The sequence below is a fragment of the Sus scrofa genome, chromosome 15 (genome assembly GCF_000003025.6).
Source record: "Sus scrofa isolate TJ Tabasco breed Duroc chromosome 15, Sscrofa11.1, whole genome shotgun sequence".
Lineage (NCBI taxonomy): Eukaryota > Metazoa > Chordata > Mammalia > Artiodactyla > Suidae > Sus > Sus scrofa.
Window position 1 is genome coordinate 66,932,607 of NC_010457.5, and position 22,417 is coordinate 66,955,023.

The window sequence follows — 22,417 nt, forward strand, 5'->3', positions numbered from 1 at the left end:
TAAGCAATCTATGGAAGAACAACCTGCCATCTCTTAAAATGTTTCCATAAAGTTATTTTAAAGATTTAAAACTTCAGATTTTGGAGGGTGACTAATAGACGATATATTTTTGTTATAAATATTTTGAAATAAAATTTAAAAAATGAGTAAATCATAGTTTTGAAATGAAAATATTGCACAGCACAGCATAAAAATGTCAGTTCATGTCTAACAACTCCTAAAGTGCTGTGGTTTTAAAATTTTTTTTTGCATTGATCTGACCAACAACATGACTCAAAAAACTGGTACTCAAAAATTCCCTCTCATCATGCCCTGTGGTCTTACGTTAGTCAAAGAGAAAATTCTGACTCATTTCTTTTCCAAGATGGAAACATTACATTAAAAAAATTCTACTTTTCAGGTTTTAAAAAATGCATTCAGCTTTCTTTCTCAATAATTAGTTCTTCAATTCCCCAACTGAATGTTATTTTTGTCTTTCATATTTCTGCGTTACTATTCTTTGTAGAGGAGCTATACAACACATATGTAACTTTAAAAATATTTAAGGGAGTTCCTGCTGTGGTGCAGTGTGTTAAGAATCCAACTGCAGCAGCTAGGGCACCACGGAGGCACAGGTTCCATCCTTGGCCCTGTACAGCGGGTTAAAGGATTTGGCGTTGTTGCGGCTGTAGCATAGGCTACAGCTGCCACTCAGATTCAATCTCTGGCCCAGGAACTTCCATATGCTGTGGATGTGGCCATAAAAAATTACTTAATCCTTATTCTCCCACAATTATAGGATGGGTATGCCACAATGAGTGGTATGATCCTACATGTTTAGCTCCTCATCCTGGACTTCTGGACTGACTTGTTCCAGCAGGACATTCCTAGGTATGCAGTTTCTTATTTAAGAAACATAAATGGTCACCATAAATACCACCATTACCGCCAACAAAAATTGCCTAACAGCTGTAAATTATGCAGAAGGAAAAACTGCTTTAGAAATATACAGCATTCTTTTTTCTAAATCGATACCCTTTCCCTTTGGTTCTCTTGCCCCATTCTCCATCTCCACATTGTATACCCTCTGATAATTTTCTTCTGTGCTGTTAGATCAGCTGGCCACTCACCCGTAATACTGACAGGGCATTCTGTATTAACTTGGCTGTAGGCTGGGTAACAATTTTGCCATGTAAGACACCACAAGGGTGTGTCTGGTTTCAGATAACTAGATCTGTTCCTCAGCTAGATCATGGCACTGGATAAACTTATCAAATGGCCCAGCCTATGAGGTTTTATTGTTCCCTTCAATGGGAAGCATTAACTCCATCATTCCCACTGGCTTCCCAACAACCAAAGACTGGGAGAGTGAATTAAGGGAAAGATGAAGAAAGAAGACTTGCAGAGGTTTCAAAAGAGCTACGATCAAAGAAGCCCTGCACTGTTCGTGTCTGAGATGGCACTGGCAGCCATCTTTTGAGAAGCGATTTCATTTTGTTTTATTTATTTTTAAATTGTAGTTGGTTTATAATATTATGTTAGTTTCAGGTATACAACACAGTAATTCAAAATTTTTATAGATTACATTCCATTTAAAGTTATTGTAGGGAGTTCCCATTGTGGCTCAGTGGTAAAGAACCTGACTAGCATCCATGAGGATGCAGATTCAATCCCTGGCCTAACTCAGTCGGTTAAGAATCTGCCACTGCTGTGAGCTGTAGTGTAGGTTGCAGACATGGCTCGGATCCCGCATTGCTGTCACTGTGGCTTGGGTATAGGCCGGCAGCTGCAGCTCTGATTCGACCCTTAGCCTGGGAACTTCCATATGCTGCCATGTGCAGCCCTAAAAAGTTAAAAAAAAAAAAAATTATTGTAAAATAATGGCTATATTTCCCTAAGCTGTACAATATTCCCTCTTAGCTTATTTATTTCATACATTGTCAGTTATACCTCTTCATCTTCTACCCCTATTTTGCCCCTCCCCTCCCTTCCTTTCTCTCTCCCCACTGGTAACCACTAGTTGTCTACATCTGTGAATCTGTTTATGTTTTGTTATATTCATTTGTTTTATTTTTTAGATTCCATATTTAAGTGATAACATACAGTATTAGCCTTTCTTTGACTTATTTCACTAAGCATAGTAGTGCTTAGGTCCATCCATGTTGTTGCAAATGGCAAAATTTCATTTTTTATATCACTGAGATATATTGTTTATTGCATATAATATGCCACATCCTCTTTATGCATTCATTTGTTGATGGACACTTAGGTTGCTTCCATATTTTAGCTATTGTAGATAATGTTGCAATGAACATTAGGGTGCATATATCTTTTCAAATACTGTTTTAATTTTTTTTTTCAGATATATAGCCAGGATTGCAATTGCTGTGTTTAGTTCTTTGAGGACCCTCCATTCTGTTTTCCGTAGTGGCTGTGTCAATTTACATTCCCACCAACAGTGTATAAGGGGTTCCTTTGCGGGGAGGGATTTTAGAACTAGCATTTTAATGTGAGAAGATACTGTTCTGCACTGTTCTGCCAGCAGTGGTTTTTAAAAATGACCTTGTAAGTCAAATGACCTGGGTTCACTTCCAAATTCTACTACTTAACTGCTATGTAACAAAGTTGCTTCACCTCTCTGGAGTCTTAGCTTCTTCATCTGTAAATGGATGATGGACTTCCCACAGAGAGTTCTTGGAAACATTAAATGCCAGTAAAGATTAGTACTTAGCAGTGCCTAACACTGTTACAATAAGTATTGGCGAAATATAAATTCTTTTTGAGACGTGCACTTTGCCATGTCAATGGCTTGGTTTTTAGCCATTCACCTGATTGCTTGTTATTGCCACCGGGGATAAGGATTCTGCCATCTAGCTAAAGAAACATATTTTCTGATGTCATGACATGTAATTTGTTGATATCTAATATTATGGTTTGGCTTGAATGCTCCATTTGTAGGAGATGAAGGGTGGTAAAATAGTGCATGAACCAGTGGTGGGGAACATCTGGTTCTTGTCACTGGTCTGCCACTGAGCCTCTTTGGGACCATGTGGATGTCATCTAACCCCTCTGTTTCTTGGCTTTTCCATCAAAACTCAGTAGTAGTCCCAACCTGCATGTACCTCACATTCTGTACGAAACAGAATGACAGAAACAGGAAAGCCACATGAGCTGTGAGGGAAGGCATTTGTTTTATAAGTCAAGGATGCTTTAACATAGAGTTTCATTTTAACAGTCAACCTACAAACATGTAAAAAGATGACAGAGTGAGAAAGGGTTCCTGGAGACCATGAAATAATATTAAATTATGAAAAAAGAAAAAAAATGCATTTTCTTACTTTCAGTGATTCCCTAGGGTAGGGAAAATGGGAATGAGGTTCTACCTCCTTGGTAATTTGTATATACAGATTCACTGACTATATCATATTATTTCCAGCTTTTTAAAAACCATGACTTTACCTCATTTTTGTGTCCTTGACATTTTTGTGTCCTTGACAAATACCATAATGCCTGAGACATACCTAATGTTCAATAAATACTTGTTGAAGAGACACACAGAAAACCTACACTATTCCTTGGCACTCTATTTCATTATTTAACAGATTTTGCATGATCCTTTCTGATTAGCCTAGGATTAATCCAGTCTTTCTCTATTGTAAGTTGAAATGGAGAACCACTTCTTACCATATTCTGTACAGAGTCTTAAAAATGTTATATTCCTATGAGTAAAATATGAAACTTTGAAACAGCCATGCCTCTCCCTGTACTCCTTGTCCCTCATCTGTGCTTCATTTTCCTCCATGGCATTTATTCATTTATCTTTTTCTAAAATCTTATGTAATTCTATTTACTTTTATTGTTTACAGTCTTCCTTCCCAGACTAGACTGTAAGCTCCAGGTAGGGAGAAATGTTGGTCTATTTTAATCACTGATAGAACCTCAGTCCCTAGAAGAGTAGACTCTGAATAAATATGTGTTGAATGATGGAATGAACCAAAAACAATAAAACTCTTACTCATCATTGTTGCTAAAAAAAAAGCATAAGAAGTGACCAGTATAGTAAACTTGTGTTTTCATTATTTTCTTTAAATCTCTACAACAGGAAGAAAAACAATTCTTAAAAATCTCGGGCTTTTAAGGAGACTTAAATAAATGTCTGAAGTCATATAAAAACAAAATCCCACAAGGACAGAAGAAGGAGCTAAGCTCTGAATTTCTCATAGTGAATCTTATGTAAGTACCGCTCTTATTTTGCTGTGGATGAATTCTTGCTCATGTGCAGAATGAATAGTGAGAATATCACTGCGCAGCCAGCCACAGACAAACTCAAAAGAGGACCATTCTGAGGCAGAGGTATGAAAAAGGTACTCTGCATCCTGATAAAAGAGCCAGGGGCATCTGAAAGAGAAATAAACAATTTAGATGATGCAGCAATTATTGAGCAATATAATGCAGACTTAAGTAGGGTATGTTATGATTACTGTAAGTGTGTAATTTGATCACTCAGCATTAAGAAATTGTGTATGTATCCACTCACTCCCACACATAAGTATATAACTTTCTTATTTTCCTTGGTCTTTTTCATATAAGAAACATTCAAATGTATTCAAAGATCTGGGATAGAGGCATATTTTAAAAACGTGTCATGAAAACTGAGTTAAAACTGATTAGTCTCTAGTCATATTTAATATTTGTTAATTTGATTATTAATGATTAATTTGTTAATTTGAATAAATTAGTTCTAGATTGACATAAGAAAGCAACTCAATTGGAGGAATGTAATAACACAGTAATGGTACATGATAATACATAATTGGAAATTCAAGAACTTCTAGGATAGTTCTTACCATACTGGTACCAAGGTGGAATCTTGGGTCTCACATCTGCAAAGTGAGAGGAAACCGGCTTGAGTGACCTTTATTGACAGGTGTGCTATCTCTCTTGAGTGACCTTTATTGACAGATGTGCTATCTCTGAATTGCTTCAGGTCTTAACACAGTATTTGGACTTTGCTTTTTAAAAGATCATTTAAGAACCAGGTACTTCTTGTTGTTTGAAAAGTGATTAGTCATCATACCCTTGAGGAGGCCTCAAGAGAGACCTGGGGAGTTCCTGTTGTGGCTCAGCAGAACGGAATCTGACTAGTATCCATGAAGATGCAGGTTCAATCCCTGGCCTCGACCAGTGGGTTAAGGATCCAGCATTGCCTTGAGCTGTGGTATAGGTCACAAGCAAGGCTTGGATCCCAAGTTGTGGCTATGACGTAGGCCAGCAGCTACAGCGCCAATTCGACCCCTAGCCTGGGGACCTCCATGTGCCATGGGTGCGGCCCTAAAAAGACAGAAGGAAAAAAAAAAAAAAAAAAAAAAAAAAGGCTAGACCTCTGGTTGAAGAAAAAAGAATGTGAACACTTGTTGAGGGCCCACTGTGTGTCACACACTGTGCCAGGGGCTCTCACTTACTCATTTGATAAGTTATTTTGTTTGCTTGTAATGGCACAGTGACATTTCTTCTAGGTTGTACTTGCAAAATATAATATTCCATAACATAGGCAGTTATCCTCATTTCCTAGTAACTAACAGCATACTGCATTGGTGTCATCTTTCTCATTCCCCCATGATACATTTTTTTTCCAAACGTGCAACTGGGTTCATTATGAAGGTTATTGGGACTATGGTCCAGAGCGCTTAAATTTTAGACTGCTGTAACAGTTCACTTGGAAAAGTGCTGTAGATTATCAGAAAGCCAACAAGTAGTAAAGATCTTATTTTTACCTCTTGGAATTTTGCATATCCATTCACGTTTGGAACCACAGTGTGAAGGCAGCAACGTTTTATTTGCCTTATAAATAGCACAATCTCTTGCATCTTCTCCAAAATAAGTATTGTCTAAAAATGAAGAGACAACCTGCAGCAGATGAAGTTCATTATTCCTTAATAATGATTCCCCCACAAAAATGTCAAAAGATCAAAAAGGCATCCTTGTAAATAAATCACAATAGGAGTTCTCGTCATGGCTCAGTGGTTAATGAATCCAACTAGTATCCATGAGGACGCAGGTTCGATCCCTGGCCTTGCTCAGTGGGTTGAGGATCCTGTGTTGCCATGAACTATGATGTGCAGGCCAGCAGCTACAGCTCCAATTCAACCCCTAGCGTGAGAACCTCCATATGCCAGCAGGTACGGCCCTAAAAAGACAAAAGACAGTAAAATAAAATAAAAAATAAATCACAGTGGACTTCTAAAGGAAGTCTGGTTATGATGCCAGTTAAAGGTGTCCCACATTTGTGAAGTGAAAAGCAAGCTAATCAAAATCTTAGCATTTTTTTTTTAAAGAGGCATATTATTCCTTTTTCCCAAAGAACAAATGAGATGAACTTGCACTGTTTTCTTACTTGCAGGATTAGGTTAGCCCTGGGATCCTGGGTGAACTTCTTTCTCAGAGGCTCAAGGGTCTGTCAGAATCAGGTCTGACCTCTGATGCAGATTCTTTCGCACAAACATGAAGCTGGTAGTCTCTAATCACTAAATTCTAAGTCAACCCTTGCTTTAACCAGGGAACTATCCAATACTTTCCATGAATGATCACATAACAAGGGTATTAACTAAAGATTCTACTTTCCCAATGATTTAATAACTAACTGACAGAAAAGTGGATGGACCACAAATAAAACTGAGGTAAAAATGTGAAAAAAGAGGGTTTTGACACTATCTATTGCCCCCCTCAAACATGTACACATTCATGCAACAATTTATCTAACTTCAATATATGTATGGTCAGATTCAGAGAATGGCATGAGTTTGATATTTATTTTTGTCCAGAGGGAAGTGGTGAGGGACTCAGTCCACTGGTTGGTGACTTTATCTCATTGATTCTGAACCAAATTGTCTTTACTCTCCTATGACTATTGAGTTTGTTTTACTAAAACACATTCTCAACTTTTACATCTCACATTATATTTTCCAAGTGCCATTCTGATGCTAACCTTCCAACTGTACCATATGGTGGCTGCTATTTAAGGGGCAGATCAACCCTGCTAGGCACCTTCTATTTGCTGGGCCTTAGTTTCTTCATCAGCCAAATAAATGGGTGGGGCTGGGTGAACCCTAAGATCTTCCCACTCTCTGGTCCTGATGCCCTTTTCCAAGAAGCAGTACTGGGGTATTTTTCTTAAATAGCACACTCTTATTATTTTTGTTCCCTCTATAACCATATAGCATTTCCACACATCCCTTCTTTGCTACAATCTCTGTAGCAGGCCTAGAGATCCCTTTTTTCTATTGATCTTTACTATTTCAAAGTTCGGCTGCTACTATTTTGCCAATGAGGAGACATTATGACATTGCGGCTTTGGAAGCAGACAACCTGTATACAAACACTGTCAATCTTATATATTATTTTAGGGAAACTACTTAATTATTCTAATTCCTACTATATGAATCATTATGAGGATGAAATGAGATCATGTAGGAGTGCACTCAGCTCGGTGCTGGGAACTCAGCAAACAGGAGCTGCATTACATGCTCACTGCAGGCTGTTGCCAGCACCCAGTTCACAGGTGAAACTGAGTCACTTGGGTTTGCACATGCTCTTGGGAGGATCTCATTTCAATCTGGGATACTGCTTCTGTTTTTTCGTTTTTTGTTTTTCTCCCCATTATGAGGAAAATCTGAGAAATCCTCCTTGCGCCTGAAAAACAAAAAACAAAAAACCAACAACAGAAAAAAAAACTAACCACCACCACCACCACAACAAAAAATCTCCCCATAATTGTGAGCTCCTGCCTTCCTTCAGAGAGGTTTTTAAACATGTGAGGCTAAATGAAAAGCAAGTCTTTTTCTCTTTCTTTGGCTGAAGAGGAGATGCTATTTCTAAGGGTGGCATTTCTGTCCTTTGAAAGTTAGAGAAACTGAAAATGTTTCTTTTCCTTGTGACATGGACTCACTCACACAATCACGTGCTATGCAGAAGAGGGAGGGTGAGGCAAAGGAAGCTTGGTAGTATTTTAAAGAATAATTCCTTCTCTGCTGGAGATTCTTCACATGGGAGATGGCTGTGGGCTTTTCAGAGATTTTGATTCCTTTTTAGGATCAGATCTTACAGCTGGCCTCAGAACTCTCTGGCTAGCAACGTTTTCTCAGGACTTTGCGGAAATAACTCTTTTGGCATTGGGCTCTGATGGTAGTTTTTGATTTAGGTCTGAGTCATGGGGAAGATGGTCATTGTTTCCAGGTTCTCCGGCTTGGTTTAGCCAGTGGTCCTGGGGCCACCTGCTTTGAATTCATTTCCTTTTCTCTAATTTGGAAAGACTTACAGGAGTTCCATCAGACCACTCCCAAGAGCCAGCATTGAGTGGGTTTCTTTTATTAAATCCAATCCAGAACTGCCTTTCTTCTGTCCTATGAAGAGAAGAAACAAAAACTTGGTCCTTCCCATTGAATTCACAACATTATGTACAAGGTTTAAGAAATATTTTGAAGTATTTATTTGTGCAGGAAACCACTGGTGCTATTGGAAGAATTCAAACACTTACTGGACACATCCTATAAGCAACACCTGAGCTATGAAATCAACCAAGAGAAGATTAATTTCACTCCCATTTCTCTTAGTTTGTACCGTGTGCTCACTGGTGATGGGCAGTTGAAGAAAGAGTCAACCTGTATTGAGTGCATGGGTTTCTCATATTCTTTAGGAAAGGTAATGACTTTCAATTAGGACAAGAAAACATGAAAGCAACCTGGTAAGGACTTTTGGAACACCTGTTCCCCAGAGGACTATTTATTGACTACTTTACTATTTGTACTCCTTTACTGTGTTTTAATTTGTTGCTCTTTTGTCAAATGTGCATGTATTCTCTGAAGGTTAATCACCACCATGCCCATTTAATAAAATGTACACAGCAGATTTTTTCCCCCAAATCTCAATGTAAATAACTCCACAGAGAATCAGTCCGAGGCGTGGTACATTAACTTCAGCAGTCACCACTGGTTAGTCTTGGCGAGAAGCCCTGCAGATGAGCCATCTTCCTGTCTATTAGGTGGAGGCGAATACGTTAAACTACAGAGTACTCAATAAATCAAGCAATAAAGCCTAATTGTATAACAAACCATCTCACCAAGATAATTTTCTGAGAATAACTTTGAAGAATTAAAGATTTAAAAGATTCAGAAGTCATGACAGATGCTTTATTTTCTTTAGTGCAAAGGAGCAAGCCTATTCTGAAGCATCCCCTCCTCAGACGTTTGAGCTCCTCTGCCTGAACGATACAAATGAAAATAAAAGGTGACTCAAGAAAATCTCAGAATCACTGAGGCCTGTTGGTCACTGCCATGGTCATAACTTACATTTAAGGTTGTGGGAAGGGGAGAATGCTGCCTTAAGGTGAAGCCGGGCGTATTAATCTCAATGGCCAGGCTGAAAACCCATGTTCTTCTCCCTGCGTTGAGAAGTTTTTGTTCCTCTCCTCTCTGAATTCAGAGTTCTACATTTTCCTGCATATACTAGCTCCTGGAAGATGAACTGGTATTTATTTGCTCTCCATCAATTTCCCAAAATTGTATAATTTTAACTAATTACTATAATATGAATATAATAAGACAGAAATAGAAAAGCAGTGCCATAGGAAGGAGAAGCAGCGTATGTACCAAACATGGGAATTGACTTATTTGGTATAATTAAGCATGTGATTTGGCTGAACTCCCTGGCAGTCTGGGAAAAAAGTAAAATATACATTATATAGCTTTTATTATTAGATGCTGAAGATCAATAATTTTGGAGATACTTCTTAAAATTCTACAGGACATTCCATATGTGAGAATTTATACAAATAGAAACAATATAATAATATTGGATGTTACAGCAAACTTGGAAGCAAACCTCCATATGAAAGTATGTTTTGCAATTTCAGAGAAGTGAAGCCAACTTATAGAACAATGGGTACTATCACATAGCTCTTGGATCTGAGACCACACCAGGCTAACAATCCAATCCACCAGGAAGCTTTTTGAACTTTTCTTCAGCCTCAGAGAATCTGACTGAGCAGATCTGGCATGACAACATAGGGCTCTGGATTAAAAAATTCCCCAAATAAGTGTAAAAATCAGCCAGATTTGGGAACTATGGTCTCAGGTCAGTAGTTCTAGCAGGGACTAGCAGTTCCATGGGATGTTGATAAATGTTCTCAAAAATAAGAGTTTTGTAGTCAGAGAAATGCTTCCTTCTAGAGTCTTTGCAATGCTAATGTATATGGTAAATCCCAAGATTGTGCATTGCTTGGAAACATATTTGATCCCTATTTCCCCACGGAGTACTTCCTGAGGCACACACTGGGAGATGCTCCCACCTTTGAGGTCATTTTTGTAGATGCTAGAGTGAATAATTTGATAGATGTTACCCAGTAACCTTTTTAGGAGGGCTCCTAAAAGAAACTTATGGGGAAGGCCAGGATTTTTCTCAAAAAGCAGTTCTGGATTTTTTCTGAGATTCAGGCAAATGTTTCACTGAGACTTCAGATTTCCAGAGCTTGAAGCAGAGTACTTGGTATTAAATGCATCTGTGTTAAATAAATGTATGGAGCCATAGAGGTGTGCCCCCCTTTACATCACAACATCCCCAGGGGCAGGATTTTGTTGGTCATATCTATTGGATTCTCCAGCCAGCTATGCATATAATAGTGTCCCTTCCATAGAAGATATTCCCAAAATAGATGCTAAGTGACAAGAGCATTCTATACCTGACTTGTATTGTTTGGGCTTACTAAAAGTTGATCTTTGAAACTAACCTCCAACAATGGAATGGGTTTTATCCCAAGTAATGAGCACTTTGAACCTGAAAGGAATTATGCAGATATAGATGACCATGGGAACATAGTAGAAGAAATGTCCTTATTGGGTTGGAGGTAGCACAAGACCTCTTTCTTCAAGTTTAAATTTGATTGCTTTTCTAATTTCATGGCATTCAATATTCTGCACACTTGCAAGACAGATGCAAATGAGTGAACGCCTATCTCCTCGAATGTAAAATTAGAAAGTTGGATTGGAATTTTTAAAAAAATTAGTGGAACTTTTTTTTTGTTTCAAACAAAATCTCACATGGACTCCTGTTATATAACAAAACAACTAAAAGTGAGTTGGTTGGACCTGATATGGTGAGTTGTCAGGGAACTAGGAACCAGGAGATCTGCCACCCACTTGGTCCTCCCTGCTCTGGTCCAGGACCTTCAGGAGCCTTGGACAATACTTTGAAAACCATGGGGCTAGATAATTTCTGAGTTTGGCAGAAAAGCTCTAAAATTCTTATTTGAGGCACACAGAAAACATTGCAAATGTCAAAACAGTCATCATTTTGTTCTTTGTTTTATGGAATGAGAGCTTGGTGCACTATAAATATAAAACTATAGGTATATACTTTTCTTCCACAACTAGTAGCTAGTTGGTTTTAGGCTTACAACAAATATTTGAGATTTTGAATATCCCAAATAACTCCAATATTTGGGCTACTCATCCCTAAGAAGCCGTTACTGGGAGACAGAATATTTGACTGCAATTTTTCAAAATTAATAAGTATTTACCGATTAAATTTTGAATATAAAAGCTCATTCACAAAATTCTCTTCCTCAATATGGGCAAAGCTTGCAAGATGAGCTCCAAATTCTTCACAGAATGCTTCGGCTTCTCTCCATGTTCTTTTCATCAGGACTTTTTCACTATGAAATACCTATGTTATAAAAGTAAAAAAAAATTGATAGGGTCATAAATAAAGTGAGGCTGTTTAATTCTGGACAAGAAGGTTGCAGTAATATAATTGTTGTCATTATTCTACACTAAAAGCTTGACCCAGTAGGGAGAAATAACATTTATTGAACTAAAATATGCCTAGCCATCATAAAACTATTATTTCATTTTATTTTCACAACAAATTCATGAGGAGGATATGATAGGCTCAGTTTTATAGATGAAGGACTCTTTTCCTTGTTGAGGACTCTTTTTTTCCTCCTAAATTTCCTGTGATTGGTATATACTTGTCCCTTAGTAAAAAGTTTGTCAAGAGATGAGAAGAGTCAGGCCAAGAGGGATTACAAATTTCAGGTCACATAGCCACAAACTGGCAGAACTAGGATTAGACCCAGTATTCTGTGGCTGAATGAATCTGGCTGACCTATGGCAAGAAATGAGAAATGAGGAGTTCCCGTTGTGGCTCAGTGGTTGACGAGTTCAACTGGGAACCATGGGGTTGTGGGTTCGATCCCTGGCCTTGCTCAGTGGGTTGAGGATCCAGCATTGCCCTGAGCTGTGGTGTAGGTTGCAGACGTGGCTCGGATCCTGCATTGCTGTGGCTCTGGTGTAGGCCAGCAGCTGCAGCTCCAGTTCGACCCCTAGCCTGGGAACCTCCATATGCTGAGGGAAGCGGCCCTAGAAAAGGCAAAAAGACAAAAAGACAAAAAAAAAAAAGAAATGAGAAATGAAACCTGGGACCTAGGGCAGGAATATTTCTAGGGTCTTTGGTTCTTAACTGTGCCTAAATTCTCTGCTGTTTCTCAGCTATCCTCACAGTAGCAGGAAGAAGTCAATCAAATGGAGGGTCTGCTTTTTGACTTTATTTAAGGTCAAGGATAAGGAACCAAAGACCCAGAGCCTCAGATTCTGGGCCTCTGCACCCTCCTCATTTTTAACTTCCCGACACTTATGCTTGAGTCTGATGCTAGGCAGGCACCCTGCGGCCAGGCTTCACCAGGTTCTGATTTGCTGAGACCAGAATGAATAACCTTGCCAGTCCCATGGACCATAGCACAGCTTTTCCATCTTTTAAATTATATGTCAAAACTCACCTCCTCTGGGAACCTTTTCTCAAATCACTTTAAATTCATAAGTACTACTGCTATACCCATCAAACATACATTTGTTGACACATCAGGGTGATATATAGTAGAAAAAGCACTGGACCGGGAGCCCCCAAACCAGTTATTCCAATTCTGTCAGTCAATAATTATGATCTTGGGCAAATCATTTCATCTCACTCATTCGGTTCGCTCATTTCTAAGTTTTAACTTATTGCTCTGTGAGGTCACTTCTGGGCCTATTATTCCATGAATTTAATGTAGGATTATATGTGTGTACACTTAAACTGAGTGCATTAACAGGTGTTTCAGGTCATTCATGAGACTGCAGTGTCTCTAGAGATGAAGCCTGTCTCCATTTGGCTCTGCATGTGCCATGGGCCAGAGAAGAACTTTCATCCAGGATTTTGAAATCTCTGTTTATAAAATGAACCAAAGACAAAACTACATATGTTTTTGTCATTCTATGAGGAAGACTGTAGATGACTGATTTAAATTTAGGCTCTAAAGCTGATGTGTAAAAAGATGTTTACATATATATATATATATCCTTGATCATCAAAAGCTTAAAAAGATATTCTTGGCAGCAGAACGGTGTTATTCCATAATAAGGACTTTATTCATTTGCTTATAAACTGTGGAGTTGTCCCATTTCAATACTCAGCACGTGTCTGCCTTGCTCATTTGATATATGCAATTGAACAGTATTGACTAGGACCTTGAAATCAGTCCTTGTGAGGAGGCCTTCAATGTCACTAGGGATTTGTCAAGCTTTTGACTTAAAATTATTTTGGAATATAACTGAAAGGATAGAGACAGCCAAAAAATTAACTTAGTACCTGCTGTGTGCCAGGCACAGTTTTGGAATAAAGGAATTTGGGACACATGGACAGAATTGAAATAATGTTGGTCCCAATGAGAATGCCCGTGTAAACTTGACATCACCTTGAAGCAACTGGCCAGGCCAGGCTCTGACTCCCAGTCCAAATAGCAGGGGTGAAAGGGCCATCTCTCTTCTTGCTCAGTTTTCTCCCCATTTTCCACTGGCTGCTTGCACAGGGACATTGCCTTAAAGTATCTACAGTCCTTCACTTCCCAGCGACCAGGGGGACTCCTTCCTCTCATGACAACACAGCCACCACTGTAGCCTAAAAAGCAGAAAACAACACTTTTTAATTCCAGATGACTAGAACATTTTGTGCTCAGAAGACAGCTCTTTAGAGTGTTGAATAATTGACATCTCATAATGAAGCACCCAGACAAGAACATAAAGATGAAAAAGGATGCCTTATGGGCATGATCATCTCATTTTTCTTTATCTCTGAAGAAAAGAATAGAAGATGGAAAAGTGAGAGAAGAGAGACTATGAAGTCTTAAATTTGGGCATTTTGAGCTCAGACGGCAAATGATGGGAAACCAGGCACTGTTCTATCTTGGGACCAAAATATTCCCTACATCTCATCAAATGCCAACATCCCTGTACCTTTGAGGAGAAAAATTTAACTCCCTACTTATTGAGGACCTACCCTGTACACTGTGCTTTGAAAACCTACTGTGAAATATCAATGTTGAAAAATGCATGGTGCTGGTCCTCTGAGAAGTAGATTCAATAGGGAAAAATACATAAATGATAGAGTAAGGCAGACTTCGAAGTACACAACAGAAAACCAAACTGTACATTGTGGGAGAGTGGAGAGAATATGGTATATTCTAAATGGGGTAAAATTCTGGGGGCAGGAATGGGGGCAGACATCAGGGAAAAGGGAAAGACCATCACGTTATGGACAAACTCCATTTTATTCTTTTGTGTATTTTTGAACATTTTGGAAAATGAAACATTTTTCCATAGAAACAATTTCTATAAGAGTCTCAAGTTGATCATCAACCCTATACAACTCACAAGGCAGCTGAAAAATACATGTCAAACTTCAGTGAATAGTAGAAAACAATCTCATTCCAAAAATAGAATAAAAGTTGAGTAAAAATGAGCTTCTTTTTTCTTGAATCTAGAGCGTTCATTTAATAAACTAAATCAATGGTTCAACAAGAGCAAAATTGTGCATCTTCATCTACATACCAGACTAGGCTGTATATTATTAGCTGCTAGAGAAAGAAGACAAAACAAAACAAACAAAATCCAACTCTTAGTTTCATGTGAGACACAGACCAATAAACAATTAATTGTAGCAAACAATGTGTGAAGTGCTGTAGCAATGGTGTGATAAAATTTCTGTGGGGAGATTTCAGAGGGGGTGATGGAGTCTACCTCTGCGCTCTATAAGCAAAGCATTTGCAGGAAGTGGCATTTGAGTTCATTTTTGAAGAATGAAAAGGAGAAAAGAGTTTTTAAGGGATGCTTGTAAAAAAGCAAGCAATCATAGATGAAGCATCTGAAAACTTGTGACAATTCCGGACCTAAAAGCACTTTAAAAAACATAGTCACTTGTTATTAGGTATTTGTCTTGCCTAATTTCCTTTCAGAAATAATGGCTCCAATTTTTGTAGATGTAGGGTAATTGGCATGATCCTTGCCAGCCACGTTTTTGTTCTTTTATGCTGAAAGAAAGCCTAAAGAAAAGGGAAATGAGGAGTGGAAATGAGAAGGAAGAAGATAGGGGAAGATGGACTAAGAGCCTCTCCTAAAAGAATGAAAAAGAGTTCGTAAAAGAGGAGAAAAGAATAAAGACACTCAAAAACGAGTGTCTGTGTCTTCAGTAATCCTGTGTGCACACCCTGTGTTAAGACACCACGCATCACGGCCGTCTGCAGGAAGCTCACAGTCCTATGTGTGCTTGCAAGCTGATGCCTCAAAGAGACCCACAAAGGTCAAAATGACCAGTCATAAACAAGAAAATATGATTGCATGACATAGAGAAGAAATGGCAGTCAAGAGAGGTCCATACAAAGGCCATCAGTTGTCTCCACTGGCCAGAAGAGCTAGTCGGTGTTCAAGATGGAGGACTTCCTCTCTCCAGGCAGGGGGAGAGAGGAAGCGTGCCACTGCCCCTGCCATGAATGGAGCATGGCAGTCCTGTTGAGTGTAATTTTGGTATGCAGCCCACAATCTCTGTGCAGTGAAATCCTAATGAAGTTGAAATGTGGAAATCCATGAGGAAGCTGGAAAACTATATATGAATGGAGTTGCTCTAATTGAAAGAACAGGGAAAACATGCACTCCCACCAGATTCCTCCATCCTTCCTTCCCAGCAGCCTTTGACTTGAGGCCTGAAGTCTGGGGTTCTAGTCCCAGCACAACTAGTTAGTATCTCAAAACTCAAACAGGTTAATTAGTCACAGAAAACCTTGTCTAAAACATGGTGCAGTAATTCTTTTTCTTCCATGGGTTTCAAGAAAATTGAATAAAGTGATTTTTTATTATTATTATAGTTGATTGACAATGTCCTGTCAATTTCTGCTGTACAGCAAAGTAACACAGTTATATACACACACACACACACACACACATACACACACACACACACACATATATATATATACATATATATATATATACACAATTTTTTTCACATTATCCTCCATCATGTTCCATCATAGGTGATCAGATATAGCTCCTTGGGCTATACAGCAGAATAAAAAGCTCCCTGAAAGATATGAAGGACTAAAACCATCCCTAAGATGTTGCTTCTATTCTTATTTTGCCTGATTTCATTACAGAAGCTGGGATTTTTTGTGGCACAAGTTCTGCCTGCATGTTCAAAGAATTTTTAAAAAGCTCAAATCAGCAAGTTTAAAATGTAATATACTTTTTTGTTGGTCTTGCATTTTGTCTTACTTTCCCACATCAGACAATGATTAAATAGCTTTGGTTTTAGACACTGGATATTCAACTCATCTTCATTAGTGAAGAAGGAGATATTTGTGAACTGCTATGAAGATGAAAAGTGCTGCAGGGGTGTTATTGGTATTCTAAAGTGGTTAACTTAATGGAACATTTGACCTAAATTTTAGCATCTCAGCCCCAAAGAAGCAGTAAAGTGGTATAATAAAGGGAGACTGGGCTAAGGGAGATATAAACCAAATTTATAATCTTACGTTGTGGGGATGCTTGTAAAGCCAAATAATCAGAGCAGGGTGTGGGAAAGAGCAGAGGTGGTTTTCCTCCCAGAGAAATTGTTCTCAAGTTTGAGAACTCATTTCCCATTGGAGAAGAACAACTATCATCCAGTCCCTTAATGGTGAATCTCACGTTTGAACAGATTCTCTTTACTTGCCTTAACCTCCCTTTACCCCTCTTTACTCTCTCTGTCAAACATGAATGGGAACATTTTTGGTCAGTTAAGAAATTCCAATTCACTATTCTAGTCCCTTCAATTTTGGAAACACTATCTAGCCACAGAGTCAATAGAACAGGGCAGCTGGGAGAACTTCCATCTTTCACCTCTCCAAACAAATACCTGAAAACAAACAAGCAAAATCTATTTGTGGCCTCAAGAAAGGAGGGAATCATAACTGGGCCTTCAGACAATTATTTTCTTCTTCTTCTTTTGTCTTATTGTCTTTTTAGGGCCACACTCAAGGCACATGGAGGGTCCCAGGCAAGGGGGTCCAATCGGAGCTGTAGCCGCCAGCCTACACCACAGCCACAGCAATTCAGGATCCAAGCCATGTCTGCGACCTACACCACAGCTCACGGCAACACTGGATCCTTAACCCACTGAGCAAGGCCAGGGATCGAACCCATGTCCTCATTGATGCTAGATGGGTTCATTAACTGCTGAGCCATGACAGGAACTCCCAGACAATTATTTTCACTGAGGCTGTCTGCTTATTTCCTATTCCCTGCGACCATCCTTTCACATCCTTAATCTCAAGCCCTCAGCCCTAGCCATGTTCCATCTCTCTCCTCTCCTCTGCCACAGAGAAAAGTGAAGCTATTGGGGCAGGGACGGTGAGCTTTCATGGAGTTCTGCATATCTACCCAATACCATGTTAGGCATTTCACATGACTTTTTCTCTATTTAACTTCAAACATTCTTTGAGGTGGATAATTGTATCTACAATTTGTTAATGGAAAAACTAAGGCACAAAGGTGTAGTAACTTGTCTAGCTAGGGCTGTGTAGTTCCTGAGGGTTTGATCTGGAATTTGAAACCAGATTTAACTGAGTCTACAATGACTCAGAGTACAGAGAAGGTGGACATGCAATAAATAGCTGTTGAGTGTATGACTTAATTTCCCCCTCAGATTATGCTTCTCTCTTTACCCTGGTTATATGTCTCTTTGTGAGACCATCACATTTCCTTGAAGATCTACTATCACATCTTTATGAGCTACTTATATAATTATAAAAAGATATGGAAATACCAAAAGGGTGCTCAGAAATGAGGCTCAGTTCACCCTCATTTGTGTGTTAGTCACTTCAGTACTCTGATGAGCCTAAAATGGATAACTATCTATCTGGGGGCAGGACAGGCTTCTCCTTACCATGTGTAGGGCACTTTCAAGAAAACAGATCTGACTTACTCTACTGGGATCCCATTATCCTTGTCACTGACAGAAAATTTCCACTGACTTGGGACAATTGGGATAAATGCTCTGGAATTACCCCAGGAGTGAAACACAACTTTTCTGCAGTGGTATCTAGATCTGGAAATGCAAAACTTTGTTCCAGAGCCTGAGTTATGGATGGATGCAAAATTGTGGTCTCAGTTTCTTTTTCTCTATGAAATACCTGTGAAACTCCAATATAACTTGGAAAAGCTTTTTTTGAATGTCTTAAAGGATGGGTTAACTTGTTTTCTTTCACCACAGAGCAACCTTCATTTATATTGAATCTTTAAGTACAAAGTACATGTTAGTTTCTAATGCATTAGCTTCTCTCCAAATGAGAAAGGCCCTATTTATCATCTTGCCCTTTAATCAGTGGCATTAGTTAGTATGGATTAAAACTGTTTTTTCTGTTTTATCTGAATGATTACTTCCCTTAAAATACCAAGTGCCATAGTCTCTTTGTTGTTGTTTTAGTAAGGACAGAAGGAAATTACCTCTTTATAGAAATAACCTAGCTATGAAGCTATGAAAAAATCCCTAATGAATCAATGGATCTAGACATAAATCATTAATGGCTTCCAACATTGCAAATAGTGAAAAAACTGGATATTTTGTGCCTCCAGATGGATTACACAACCATCTGTGAAATGGTCTTTCCAAAAAAATAAGAATGTCGGACCTGAATCTGGCCTCTGATTCTAACTTTTTAAGAATAACAATGTCAATTTTATACAATATAAAAAGAATAGAGTAACACATTTTAAATGTATTATGGGGACCCATTCAAAAAGCCCAAACTGCAGGAAACTCTATAAGACCAACAACACATTTGCATCTGCAAATAATTTTTTTTTTTTATAATGGAAGGGACAAAGAAGAGGGAAACCGAGAGATTAAAACAGGTAATCTATCAACCAATTACAGTGAATGAACATTTTTTGGATCTTGATTCCAACTGTAAAAGACATTATATAATAGTTATGAGTCGTTTAGAAATTTGAGCATTAACTCAAATTATGGAATTATAGTAATTTCTTTTAGTTGTAATAACTACATTATATTCATGTTTCTAAAAAAGGAGTCTTTATATTTTAGAGCTAATACTGAAACATTTATAGATGAAAAATATGCTACCTAGAATTTATATGAAAAAATATGGGATTTGGGGGTGTAGTGGGAGTATGGATGAAACAAGATTGACCACACGTTGATAATTGATGACACTGGGTGATGGGTATGTATGGTGGTTCATTATACTATTTGGTGAACATAATACAAAGCTGAAAAAATGGCAGAACTATGATTCCATCACAGATTGAATATTTTTATGATATGACATAAGGACAGAGACTTTGCTGAGTTTATAAAAAGCTGCAGACTTTCTGTTCAGTGGTCAATTTATATAGTCAGTATGGTCTGGATTAAGATTCTGACATGGGGACCAAGTTAATGGATTCTTTTGTGACAGGCAGGGAAAAAAATGTGATTTAGGATGGTATTTCTGCGAACTGCAATTTAAAAGAAAAAAGGAGACACAGGGGCTTTTATATTGCTATTTTCTTCAAAAAAAGATTTACATTTTCATCTTATTCAGAGACAATTTACTCAATGTCAATCAGCCTGAGCAGCCAAACTGAGCATCACGATATTATTTTTGCTTCAGGGAAAAGAGAAAAGAATAGTGCCACTCAAATAAATTACAGCAGAAACTTAAGAATGACAAGAAGTTCTGCTTCAATTCTAAATTTTAGACATCCAAATATGCCCCCAGGAAGATAACATTAAAAACTAGAAATTTTGTCTACTCACAATGTATTAATTTATTTTGACAGGTATAGACATTCCTAACAAAATTCCAAAGTATATTAGAAATGATATCTGAATTTTTTCCCCAGTAGTAGTATGTCATGGAACTTTACTATTCTCTGTTTTTTAATAACACTCATACACTTATAGAATGAGAAGATTGCTTATTGAGTGAATGTGATGTTTCTTGTTTAGACTTATGCAATCTTTGGTTTCTATATAAATTTCCTAAACCTATGGTTATACACAAAAAACCTAATTTGTCCTAACTTCATGCATCTAATATGCATCTTGTAAAAGTATGTTTTTTTAAAAAAAATAATAAACCATATATTTTAAAGTCTTTTAGGTTCACAGAAAAATTGAGCGGAAAGTACAGACTTTCCATATACCTCACGCCCCACATACACTACTATTGACATCTCATACTACAATGATATATTTGTTAAAACCTACATAGACACATCATTATCACCCCAAACCCATGGTTTACATTAGGGTTGACTCTTGGTATTGTACATTCTATGGGTTTGGACAAATGTATAATGACATATATCTACCATTGTGATATCATATAGAATGGTTTCACTGCCCACTCCACACCACCCCCCCCCACCAGCCCCCTGCCGCAAATCCTCTGTGCTCTGCCTATAAACCCCTCCTTCCTCTAACCCCTGGAAACCACTAGTCTTTTTATTGCCTCCTTAGTTTTGCCTTTTCCGGAATGTCATTGACTTGGAATTACACAGCCTTTTCAGATTGGCTTCTTTCACTTAATAATATGCATTTAAGTTTCCTCCTTGTCTTTTCATGATTTGATAGCTCACTTCTTTTTAGCACTGAATTAATTTTCCATTGTCTGCATGTAACACAGTTTATTCACTCATCCACTGAAGGACATCTTGATTGCTTGCAAGTTTTGGCAAGTATGAATAAAGCTTCTATTAAAAATCTGTATGCAGGCCTTTGTGCAGACATCAGTTTTCAATTCACTTGGGTAAACATCAAAGAGTGCAAGTGCTGGATTATACAGTAAGGGTACATTTATTTTTGTTAAGAAACTGCCAAACTGTCTTTGAAATTGGCTACACCAATTTGCATTCCCACTAGCAATGTATGAGCGTTCATGTTGCTCCAAATCCTCACCAGCATCTGGTGTTGTCAATGTTTTGGATTTTAGTTATTTTAAAGAGTGTAGCAGTATCTTGTTTCAATTTGCAATTTTTCAATGACATATAATATTGAATATGTTTTCATATACTTACTTTCCATGTGTGTATATACTTATTGTTGTTGTTACTTATTGTTGAATTGTAAGAGTTCTCTGTATAGTTTAGATAACAGTCCTTCATTGCATGTGGTTTTTACTAATATTTTCTCCCCATCTGTGGCTTATCTTCTCATTCTCATGACATTATCTTTCTCAGAGCACAGGTATTAATGACATTTTAGTTTTAATGAAATCTAGCTCAGCAATTATTTCTTTCATGGGTTTTGCTTTTGGTTTTGTGTCTAAAAAGTCATTACCATATCCAAGGTCATGTAGGTTTTCTATTATGTTATCCAAAGGGAGCTTTAAAGCTTTGTGGGTTTTGTTTTTTGGGTTTTTTTTTGCCATTTCTTGGGCCGCTCCCGTGGCATATGGAGGTTCCCAGGCTAGAGGTCAAATCAGAGCTGTAGCTGCCAGCCTATGCCAGAGCCACAGCAATGTGGAATCCAAGCCACGTCAGCAAACTACACCACAGCTCACGGCAACGCCAGATCCTTAATCCACTGAGCAAGGGCAGGGATCGAACCTGCAACCTCATGGTTCCTAGTCGGATTCGTTAACCACTGGGCCACGACGGGAATTCCAGCTTTGTGTTTTATATTGAGGTCTATTATCCATTTTAAGTTAATTTTGTAAGTGTGTAAGCTCTGTGTCCAGATTCTTTGTTTGTTTGTTTGTTTTCCAAAGATCAGTTGACTATTTTTGTATCAGCATATTTCTAGACTTTTCATCCTGTCCTATTGATTTATTTGTCTTCCTCCCTCCAAACCACATCATCTTAATTACTGTAGATTTATAATAAGGCTTGAATACAATAAGGTAGTGTCAATCCTTTGACTTTGTTTTTCTCCTTTAATACTGGTTGGCTATCCTGGGTATTTTGCTTCTTCATATAATTTTAGAACCAGTTTGTTGTCAATATCCACAAAATAACTTGCTGGGTTTTTGACTGGGATAGCATTGAATCTATCAGTCAATTTGTGTAATACTGACATCTTGACAATATTGAGTCTATCT

The 22,417-nt window shown here is 38.1% G+C and overlaps 1 protein-coding gene across 1 annotated transcript in view; it reads right to left on the minus strand.

Moving 5' to 3' along the window:
* The window catches only part of PLA2R1 (phospholipase A2 receptor 1), a 118,826-nt gene that overhangs the window by 32,824 nt on the left and 63,585 nt on the right, over positions 1 to 22,417 (minus strand). The window contains 6 exon segments of the mRNA XM_021074789.1: positions 4,221 to 4,377; positions 4,832 to 4,862; positions 5,754 to 5,886; positions 8,294 to 8,378; positions 11,549 to 11,694; positions 13,760 to 13,962. Of these exon segments, the coding sequence (XP_020930448.1) occupies positions 4,221 to 4,377; positions 4,832 to 4,862; positions 5,754 to 5,886; positions 8,294 to 8,378; positions 11,549 to 11,694; positions 13,760 to 13,962 (755 nt within the window).